This window comes from Brachypodium distachyon, chromosome 1, assembly GCF_000005505.3.
Source record: "Brachypodium distachyon strain Bd21 chromosome 1, Brachypodium_distachyon_v3.0, whole genome shotgun sequence".
Taxonomy (NCBI): Eukaryota; Viridiplantae; Streptophyta; class Magnoliopsida; order Poales; family Poaceae; genus Brachypodium; species Brachypodium distachyon.
The window spans coordinates 68,284,747-68,295,422 of NC_016131.3; the positions used below are offsets into that span (position 1 = coordinate 68,284,747).

At 50.4% G+C, this 10,676-nt stretch overlaps 2 protein-coding genes across 2 annotated transcripts; both read right to left on the bottom strand.

Annotated features, from left to right (window-relative positions):
• Positions 1-290: 290 nt before the first annotated feature.
• On the bottom strand, positions 291-5,304 carry LOC100824734 (probable inactive receptor kinase At1g48480). The gene is made up of 2 exons (XM_014896766.2): positions 2,311-5,304; positions 291-1,210 (listed from the first exon to the last, which is right to left on the bottom strand). Exons 1-2 carry the CDS (start codon positions 3,713-3,715, stop codon positions 585-587), a joined length of 2,031 nt encoding a protein of 676 aa, XP_014752252.1. The 5' UTR covers positions 3,716-5,304; the 3' UTR covers positions 291-584.
• A 1,703-nt stretch (positions 5,305-7,007) lies between these two features.
• Positions 7,008-8,908, bottom strand: LOC100840793. Its single transcript, XM_014896769.2, has 5 exons — positions 8,689-8,908; positions 8,556-8,605; positions 8,363-8,468; positions 8,215-8,273; positions 7,008-7,259 (listed from the first exon to the last, which is right to left on the bottom strand). Exons 1-5 carry the CDS (start codon positions 8,821-8,823, stop codon positions 7,205-7,207), a joined length of 405 nt encoding a protein of 134 aa, XP_014752255.1. The 5' UTR covers positions 8,824-8,908; the 3' UTR covers positions 7,008-7,204.
• Between the last annotated feature and the right edge of the window lie 1,768 nt (positions 8,909-10,676).

Genomic DNA, 10,676 nt, shown 5'->3' on the forward strand with positions numbered 1-10,676 from the left:
TGAGCTCTGGGTCACTCTCTGTCGCCGTGTTACTTCGAAAGCACTCTCAGATAAAAAAGCACGCCGATCTCTGATGTCTCTTCCGACCTACCAAACCAGCCGGATTCACAGGCCAAGAACTAGACGCCACTCGCGGAGCCATCAAGCAGTGATTTTCCTAACCAACAAAGGGTAATTACGATGGGAAATAGCCAAGCCAACAACCATTACCACCCCAGTCCCCTCTAACAACCGGTCGAGATAGACGGAATCGATGGGATGGAGGCAAGCAAAGCATGGCAACGAAAGCGTAGCTACTGCAAATCATTTCGTATTTTAAATACTAGCAAACATTACAGCTGGTGTCCGTCTTAGGTACAAGGCATCATCGAGTGTTCCTTTCCAAGAATCAAAGCGTACAGTGACATGTGCTATAGAATAGAATCAAAGCCCGTGAGAAAAGGCCGAAAAAAAAAAGAAAAAGAAAAAAAAGAAGACATGCACAAGTTGCTGATGAACCAAAAGTAGCCGGGGGAAGAGGAGGAAGATCCATGCAAAGAACTAAGCAATTTCTCCGTTCATTGAGCTCGATCGAGATATGTCGGTTATAGAGAAGGCTCGTCGCCCTCACGGTCACCGCCGGCGCTCTCTGTTGCCTGCCGGTCGCTGCTGGACCGTCGGATCTCGTCGATCCGGGCGGCCGCGTCGGACATTGTCGGCCTCCTGTCCGGGTGCTGCGCGGAGCAGTCGATGGCGAGCTGGAGGAGCTGCACCATCTCCTCCTCGACGCTCTGGTACCTGAGAAGCTCCTGGTCGAACACCTCGGCGGTCCACTCCTCCCGGACCACGGACTGCACCCACCGGGGCAAGTCAAGGCCTTCCTCGTTGACGACGGCGTGTGTGGGCGCCTTCCCCGTGAGCAGCTCCAGCAGCAGCACGCCGAAGCTGTACACGTCGGCCTTCTGCGACACCCTCCGGATGTCGGTCACCTCCGGGGCGCGGTAGCCGGAGACCCGGGTCGGTGAGAACGACGGTCCGACCAGCGTGGGCAGGCCGTGGTCCGACACCCGGGCCTCGTAGTTCTTGGTGAGCAGCACGTTGGAGGACTTGATGTTGCCGTGCGACGCCGTGGGGCCCGTGGAGTGGATGTGCGCCACCCCGCGCGCCGCCGCCAGCGCGATCGCCGACCTCGTCTCCCAGTCCAGCGGCGTCCGTCCCGAAGCCCGGTTACCTGCACGACGATCACGCAGCAAAAAGGAAAAGCGCGACAGACAGACATCAGAATCCGCAACGACAGAAGAATGTTCGGCTATGCTGCTTCGTCTCTCACACTGTCCAGTCCATGGCTGGCAATGGGTACTACAACCAAGCTACTAGCTTCCTTCCATTTTACGTCCGTCCCACGTGCCATGTGTGTGTGCATCAATCCATCTACTCCGTCCGGGTTCACGAACGATTCTTTAAAATCTGTACGCGCGGGGAATTATTGGCACGAGTGAGAAGAGGAATCCCGAGGAAGAGGAACAGTGGCGCCAACTAAATGTCACATGGAGCATATCAAGTTCATCAACTACCCTGCCCCGGCCCCTGGCCGGCAACCGGCTCACATGCGCAACTTGACAGGAAATTCACCGGGAATCTATTACAGCTACTAATACACCGCGTTGTACTTGTATAGACTAGTACTGGCTTGTATTGTACGTAAGCTATAGTGTCGAAAATTTCAAATGTGCCCCCCATGGGGCAGGGACCACAAAGGCAAGTTGCTGTTCTAATTGCAATTGCAAATGCAAAGCCGGGTCGTGCCAAGGGCAGTCATGGCTGCCACGTTTTTGCCTTGATCTAGTAGATTAGATCCCACGCAACTCGCTGGCAACGCTGGAGCAGACAATTCTACTGCTACTGTTTGTTGGCATATACTAGTACTACTAGTAGCAAACAAATTGCAGTTCGAGCGTACTCCTTCGGCGCGGCAGAGGAGGCCCCGGCCCCGGGCGGGCGAGCGAGCTCGGCAACGCCATAAAGAAACCGGGCCAGGGACAGGGCGGGGGTAGGTCAGGTGTGTGAAGAGCAAATTGATCCAACGAAATGGATCGGGCGAAAGGGACGCGGCACCCATTCGGCCTCGGCCACCGGTACGGTGGTTTGGACTCTCTTTTTATTTTTTTTACCGGAGACGGAACATGGCCAGGCTGTTGGGACCGGCGAAACGATGGATCCACCGACAGGACGACGGCACTGGCCGCCAGTGGATAACGAACTGGCTCGTCGCGAAACTGTAAAAAGGATAATGACTTTGCGGAGGGAGGTTTTTGTTGCTTTTTTTTTTACCGTGGAGCAGGGCGGAGAGGCTGCCCATGGACATGTAGTCGTAGACGAGGAGCTTCTCGTCCTTGCTGAAGTAGTAGGCGCGGAGGGGCACCACCAGCTCGTGCTGCACGGCGCCGATGGCCGCGATCCGCTCCCGGAACTCCGGCTCCGGGAGGTCCACGTCCTTGAGCCGCTTCACGGCCACGGCGGCGCCGCTCTCCATCACGGCCTTGTACGCCGTCCCGAACGCGCCCTTGCCCAGCACCTCCGCCGACGCGCGCAGCAGGTCCTCCAGGTCGAACGGCGGGGCCACCGCCATGGGCCCGAAGTAGATGAGCTTCTTCGTACCGCCCGTCGACCCTCCGGACTTGGCTGCTGCTGCTGCCGCGGCCACGGCGGCAGCGCTAGCTGCGGCTGGCACCGCTCCGGCTGCGGCTCCGGCGTGGACTCCGTTGCCGGCTGCCGAGCCGTTCTGCCCCTTGGGCTCCGCGTCCAGCTGGGCCATGCCAAGGTCGTGCCCCTTCTCCACCGCCGCCGTAGACCTGGCCTTGCTGGACCTCTTCCGGCAGAGGAAGAAAAGCAGGGCGAGCAAGAGTAGCACGCCGAACACGCAGCCGATGGCAATGCCGGCGATGGCGCCGCCTGAGAGCTTCTTCTTCTTGCTGCCAGCGACGTCAGCGACGCCGCCCGCATCTGGCTGGGACCCCGGCGCCCCAGCCGGCGTGGGCGCGGTCTCTCCGGGGCACAGGCCCAGTGGGCCACCGCACAGCGTGGTGCCCAGGAAGGAGTCCTTGGGCATCTTCCGGAGCTTGGTCGGGATGGAGCCGTTGAGCTTGTTGTACGACACGTTGAACTGCTCCAGCGTCGGCAGGTCCAGCTTGGGGATCTCGCCGGAGAAGTCGTTGCTCTCGAGGAGCAGCGACCCGAGGCGGTTGAGCTTGTTGAAGTCGGGCGAGATCTCGCCCGAGAACTTGTTCTCCGCGATGTCCAGCCTCACCAGGTTCTTGAGCGTGAAGAGCGACGCCGGTACCTCGCCCGAGAAGCTGTTGTGCTGGAGGTAGAGCGCCCGGAGCTCGGTGGCGCGGGAGAGGTCGTCCGGGATGGGGCCCGTGAGCGCGTTGTAGCGGAGGGAGAGCGTGCGGAGCGCGGTGAGGTTGCCGAGCACGCCCGAGGGGAGCGTGCCGATGAGGCCGGCGCCCGGGAGCCGGAGCTCCACGACGCGGCCGCTCTCGCAGGACACGCCATCCCACTGGCACGTCGGCGTGCTGTTGTTCCACGAAGGCAGCGCGGACCGCCCCACAGCCGACCGCAGCCCCTGCAGCGCCTGCGCGTCGGAGTTGAGGTCGTCGGAGAGGGAGGCGGGGAGGGCAGAGAAGAGTACCAGGACGGCAAGGGCCACCCTTGCCAGCCCCGGCATTGCCGCCATCGCCGGCGCGCGGCGAGGAGTTGGGGGAGAGTAGAAGATGGCCTTTTCTCTTAGCTCAGGAAGAGCACTGCCATGGAGAAGACGCACGCACACTCTTTGATAGTGGTAGCAGTACTAGTAGTAGAAATAGAGTGGGCAGGAAGGAGGAGAGGGCAGGGGAATCTTGAATTATAATGGAAGATTTGGTTAGCTTGAGGAGCTGGAATGGAGGGAGGGCTGATTGGCTCAATGGGCTTGATTGCTTTAATGATAGATAAACTAGGTGGCACTTACTGGAGCCTGGTTGGAGAATTCTTCCTTTCCTCTTTATTTAACCAAAGCTCTGAGAGGAAAAAGGCAGCTTGGCAGGTAGAGTCTTTTGAGGCCAAATAAAAGGCTGGAAGAGGGACCAGCCGGACAAAAGTCCCGAGAAAACAATGTCATGAGCTAGGTGGAGTATATGAACTGTGCTTGCTCTCACCAGAAATTCAAAATTCCTAACCACTGCGAACCCTGTCATTTGTCAGTTTATACTTGGGCGAGTTCTTGTCCAGCTACCCGTATTTTCCAGTTCCAACCGTCAGTAAGAATTTGTCCAACCGTCAATTGTCTACTCACACTGCCCAGTGGTACCCAGCATCGCACGTTATCCAGTTCATCACGGGCATTTATCGATCAGTTCCCCGAGCAAGCTACACGAGTACGACTCCGTTCTGTGAGTACATAGCTTGAATTTTTGGCAACACGTAGCCAGTACCGTAGAACACAGTAATACCCGAGCGTCTAACGGCATGTACACCGGCAGGTTCACCATCACACGCTTCATAAGCTTTTGGTTTTGGCCAAGGAGTCGCTCTGGGCTTTAGCTTCACCGCATCGGAGATTCCGAGCGTCTTGTTGGTCAAGTACCAGCTGAGTTGCGCATCATCACGCTTCAGGCACTCCAGGGAAAGCTCGGCTGCAGAGAGAATACGAGCTCTGCAAATGATGACGCTATGGCCCAAGGATACGTAGTACTCGTACCCAGGCATTTTAAGTTTTTTGGTTTAGCATTGATCCAGGCAGGTATCTGGTACGAATTCCGTGATTGATCGGTTGGAAATTGAGACGGGCTCCGCTCAGCACCTATATCGTTTTGTCTCACGGAGAAAATTGGTCCGTCCGAATCATATACGGAGTAGCTTTCTGATGCATTGGTCAGTTGGTTAGGTTTTTGGGACATTTGTTCTCTTCCCTTCCATTTCTACCTTTCCTACTTGCAAATTGTGTTATGTATTTAAATCTAGAACGGAGGTCTCCTTAGCTGTTGATTGGTAGCAATTGAGATGATTCAGCTTCAAAGGCCAGTGCTAATGCCTAAAGCAGTGGTAGATTTTCTCCCAGGAGGAACAACTAGATTGCAAATATATTCCATAGAGTAGCTACAGGACTGAAAGATATTGAGGAACAGATGAAAATAATAAATATTAGAAGCATCTTGACGTAACTGCTTTATGCATTTTGGTATGTTTCCAGAAAATCACAAACTCTCATATGAGATCCATGTGAAGCTATGGAAATAAGATGGTTTCGTGTAAAAATTCAAAAGCAGAGAGCACTGGAGGATGTTGTAGATGATTACCTCCTTATCTTACTGAACTGCTAGTCAAAGCATGCGGCAACTTGACAGAACGATTGGATAGATATGGTTTCCCAGCTCCAAGCTGCACGACCTGCTCTCTCCTTTTCCAGTTAGTGATGTTTGGCCTGGGAGAGGCACTGAAACTGAGAAGATATCTACAGCTTAAAATTGACTGATAAAATCAAGCATTGATCATGCCTTCGAATTTCCACAACCAATAGAACTGCACAAACTCAAAGATGGTGTCCTCATTTATTCTTATATCTAAATATAATGCTGATATAGAGCAATACTCAGACATTGCCATGATTCCAGCAACTACAGGAACTCAGTTCAGCTTGCACCACTTTGGTCTGAGGACAAGAGGCAAGTACTTTCCAAGATCAATTTAAAGGATCTCCAACTTGGCAAACCTGAAGCCAACGGAGATTGAAATACTGCCTCAACAGGCAACCAGAAGCTGAGGCAAGGCACCTCTTTGCTAAGAAGTTTATTGATCCTACATGATGGCAGCCATGCTATTGCCAAAGGATTGGGCAAGCCGAATGGTTTCCCAACTTGCAACAATTGCAGACGACTGAATCAACCAATGAATCAGTGACATACTGAAACTTTGACCGAGCTACTTACCCTCTAAATTGAAGATGTATGGCATGCTGATCCTGAAAGCCTGTTTGCATCATTGTAAACACTATGTCATACACTCGTACCTCCCAAGCCTTCTCAAGAGTGCCAACAATGAGCATGAGCCTCTTGACTTCAATATGTTTGATCCTGAAACATGCAACTACAGAAACTTAATATCAGAGGTTGCTGGGGCAATGGCGCAATCAGGAAACCTATGTTTTGCACTCGCCCTGAGATACATCAATTTCTGGCATTGCATGGGCGTTGCTTGGAGCACATCTTTCTCAATACACAAAGATTTCTTCATCTCAAGACTCTTCCTGGGTGTCATGGATCGAGTGCAGAGGATGTCAGTTGGGGAAGGAGGAAGGAGTCCCATCAAACTTGAAGAGTTATATGTTTATACATGGCGTTCCTGAAGGGCTAGAACTTGCTCTATGTCTAGAGTCAGAACCTGAATTCAAGAGAGGGCGGAGAAGAGAAAACCGATAGTTAAAGCTGCACCGTGTACAGAACACATCTGTAACAGATGATGTACTTACCAATCCCTTGTCAATCACATGTTGCCAATAAAACCTGAAAGTTTTTTTCCCCACAAAGGATATGTTTGTTCTTGGTGCTTTTTTGTTGCTGGTCCCTTTTCTTTACTCATTTGAAGGTTTCAATCGGTTGGCGGCAGTCCAGCTACCATCTTTTCTATTTTCTTACTTCTGGAACTATCTCGATTTCCTTTTTTGCAAAACTTTCAAAGACATGGCATGAAGCACGATAAAAATAGCTAGACATGTTAGGGTAGTCTAAATAGTTATCCATAGAAATGCACAGGTATTTACCTAGTGTTTATAATGTTGATTGTGTCAACTGAAGCTTCGAAGCTGTTGTCGCTGACGATTGCTTTTCTACTAACCTCAATAAAACAAAAAATATCGTTCCTCTACAGTCTACATTACCTGATATGTGCATGTCTTGTTGCATTACCTTTGATGTTACTTATCAAGTCAATTGGAATATTTGCTTAAATTTTGACTGACAAATCAGAGAGACATGACAGTGGAAACAAAGGAATAATTTGACACCATTTCCTGGATAATTGCTACGTACCAAGGATTTCAAAGGATAAATTTACTGTGGATTCAATAGCTGAAAAATTCACTGAATACTGTCACGTAAGGATACACCATTTGTTCAGATGAGTTACAATTTACAGCAGACTTGGAGGATGTCTTCTTCTATTTCCCCGGTTGCAAGAAAGTACAAATCCTTCATGAATAATTGAAGGACCCCTTCACACCCTCCAAGCTTTCTCCAAGAGATAACCTGAAATGAAAAGGAAAGGGGAAATACATGTTGGAGTGATGGAGCAAGAAAAGCTACGAAAGTTGAAGGCCAGAGTCCAATGTTTAATAAGGAAAAAACATAGTGCAATGACAAAATGGATTCAAATTAGAGTTTTTCAGACATGCATAACAGAATGAATCATAGAAATAGCAACATCTAAACTCCAATCACAGAAACAATCTAGACCGCAGAACATAAGGACTGAACCTTAGTTCTACAAACAGATCATGGAGTTTGTGCAAGGTTGATGCTGCGCACTTGAGCAAGATAAAGTAATTGTTTGCTCATGAGAGTAAAATTGACCAGTTGTTGCCGTGATTGCAGTTTGTGAGAGCTATTGACCCCTTCTCTACTATAGCACACAGTAAGCAAGACTGAAATGGGTGTGGTGTAATCTACTTCACTCATTTATTATCCACTTCGCTAACATGTTATGGTGGGCTTCACCATGAGGCTTCCAACACGAGGCAACACAAAATTACTTGTTTGATATGCCCATAACCAACCGCTCCACCATAAGTACATCAAGCCCAATCACTAGACACTAAGCATACACCTAAGACTGTCCTTCCTAAGGACCAACTAGTGAAGCATGTGCGCGTGTGAGTTAGACCTAATCTGTTTACGTCATCAAAATACTTGCATGAAAATATTCAATTATACAAGATTGGTCTGCAGCGAAAAATTGCTTAAGACTATCTCTACGGAGTAATCCCTTCATTCAGAAGTCTATGAGCCTCTTTCGCACTTCCACCCTGTCCTACTACCCCACCTGACAGGAGAGGTGCTCTAAGATTATTGTGTTCCTCTTCCTTCCTCTACACACAAATAGAGAGCAAAACTATGCAATCCTTCTTTATACAAGATGGATCAGAATCAGTGTGTATCTAGAAACACCAAAGCTATAGATTCCAGATATTTCCTTCTGCCTTACTTGTGCATGCAGTACTTGTACTCATGGCTGCGGATATAGTCCAACTCTCCTTCCTCAAGCTGACACAACACAGTAAAATCCCATCAGAAATCAAAGCAATCATCACAAAAGCAGCTTTTCAGAAACACCACACCATGCCTCCACCCACCGGATCGCCGCCGTATATGAGGTTGTAGCACTCCGGCGAGAGGCAGCGAAGCACGCAGTTCTCCTTCTCCGTAGCCGAGGACCTGCACGCAAATCCCCACAGCCCGCTGCGCGAAGCCAAGAGAAACAACCGTCAGAAACATTAGATAAATTCCATCGAACGCAAGCAGGACAGCTCATATCCGGCCACGTACTTCTCGATGTCGGTGTAGCAGGCGTCCTTCTTCTCCCGGATCTCATTGTCCTGGAACAGGAATCGGGCGTGAAACGGATGGTCGGATGGATAGCAGGAAGGAGTGTAGAGAGAGGTCAGGTGGGGAGACGTACGGTGATGGGGCGGAGAGAGGACTTGGCAGCGGCGGATGGGAGGAGGAGAGCAACGAAGAGTAGGAGGCAGCAGGCGGCGAGGACCAGCCGCCGCGTAATCGGGTGGAACGTGTGCGGCGGTGGACGGGGACGCATGACGGGCGATGGATCCGGTCGGCGGTGCGACGACGCGGCTGTGTGGTTTCTCCGTCCCGTGAAAGATAACCTACTCCGTATGACGCAAGTAGCAACCCAAAAACTCGGTAAAAAAAAATTAAAGTGCAACGGAGTCATAGTTCTTTCCTAAAGGTCTCACAATTGTTTCATAATGGGTTAAACACAGGTCCTAATGTGACTTGTCACGTGTTTGCTGCCTACGTGGCTACTTGGGCCTCCACACGTCAGATGACGGACTAATTTTTGCAAAAGAACCCTTCCTCTTTTTCTTCCCTCCCCCGAGCTTCCTTCCCCCACCGAACCGCCCCCTTCTCCTCACACTTCCGGCGAGCCGAAACCGCGCCTTCGACCTCTCCTCCGCAACTCGCACGCCTCCCCTGCCCCGCCGTGGCCGCACAGACCCGCAGCAGTCGTACGCCAGCACTGGCTCCGGAACAGCAGCAGCAGATGGTGGTGGTGGCCGAGGAGCTCGGTGGCGTCGCCGCCAACGCGTCTGGGTCCGTGAGCCTGGACGGCTAGGAGGACGGGTCGTCGGCGGCGGGCAACCGGTGGCCGCGAGAGGAGACGTTGGTGCTTGGCGCTGCCCAAGATCCGGCCCGACATGGACGCCGCCTTCAGAGAAGCCGCGCTCAAGGGCCCCCACTAGGAAGAAGTCTCTAGGTAATTCATCAAGCAAATGCATCAACCTCACACAGATTAATTTGTGTCTGCAATTTCGCATCGAATTGTGCATGTTTCAGTTATTGGCCTAGATGCAATGTCAGAACTGAGATGCTGTTCTTGTGGCACGCACGCCGGCCTGCATGCCGCGAGAAAAACTGCCCACGATCAAGCACACAGTGGATGGAATCAATTACTAGTGAATTCCCCAATTTTTCCAGTCTTTTTTTCCTCTCGTTCTTCCCCTTTTTTCCTTCACGATCTGCGTGCGTCAGATGCGAGCGCCGCAGTAAGCAACAATCCCAATCCCGCAGACAGTTAATTTCCTTCCATTTGTTTCCTCTCCAGTCTCCACAAAAAGACATCGTGTCTTTCCCATGAGAGCAACATGCTTAGGCATGCAGATGGCGATGACAGTAAACATAATACTACTACTGACATGCGTATGGATTTGGATCATGTAGAGCTAGGATAGCACGAAGTGATCTGAGAGTGGCTAGGCTAATTAAGCAAGCTGATTATTTGGTTGTGCAGGAGGATTGGGGAGATGGGGTACAGGAGGATTGGCGAGATGGCGGCCTGAAGTTCCGGGGCAGGGAAGAAATAAAGGAGGGTTGTTTTGCAAAAAGAAGTCCACCCTGTCATCTGACATGTGGGTCCAAGTAGCCACGTAGGCAGTAGACACGCGTCCGAGTCATATTAGGACCTGTGTTCAACCACTTATGAAACAACTGGGACGCAAACGTGCAATTTCAAAGAATTGGGACTCATTTGGGATTTTTACGAAAGAATTAAAACTTCTGATGCATTTTACTTAAAAAAAAGAAAAATACTTATACAAATCCACGTCACTTATTTAGGACGGAGTGAGTAGGCAACTTGATAGAATATGGTTCTACAATTCCACGGAATTTTAAATCCGAATTCATTTACATATAGAGAAGGAAAAAAATCATGTTGTGAATAATGCCATAAAAGAACACAAAAGACAAAATTGTAGGCACTATTTATGTCTGGATTTTTTTTGTTTCTCTACATGTATATTTAATTTAGATTAGATTTTTTTTATAATACTTATGAACTCACTCAATTTTTTTTAAAATAAATCTCTTTTTAAGGGTGCTGCCATGGAGACCCAAAGACCTAATGGATGAAACACATTGCAGGACCAT

Bases quoted from the DNA above. Each gene is read 5' to 3' on its own strand.
- LOC100824734 (XM_014896766.2), bottom strand. From the start codon at position 3,715: ATGGCGGCAATGCCGGGGCTGGCAAGGGTGGCCCTTGCCGTCCTGGTA. The intron at 1,211-2,310 runs GTAAAAAAAAAA...ATCGTCGTGCAG, and splicing joins CCTCTCCGCCCTGCTCCACG to GTAACCGGGCTTCGGGACGG.
- LOC100840793 (XM_014896769.2), bottom strand. From the start codon at position 8,823: ATGCGTCCCCGTCCACCGCCGCACACGTTCCACCCGATTACGCGGCGG. The intron at 8,469-8,555 runs GTACGTGGCCGG...GGCTTCGCGCAG, and splicing joins TGCTACACCGACATCGAGAA to CGGGCTGTGGGGATTTGCGT. The intron at 8,274-8,362 runs GTGGGTGGAGGC...GTGTTGTGTCAG, and splicing joins TCATATACGGCGGCGATCCG to CTTGAGGAAGGAGAGTTGGA.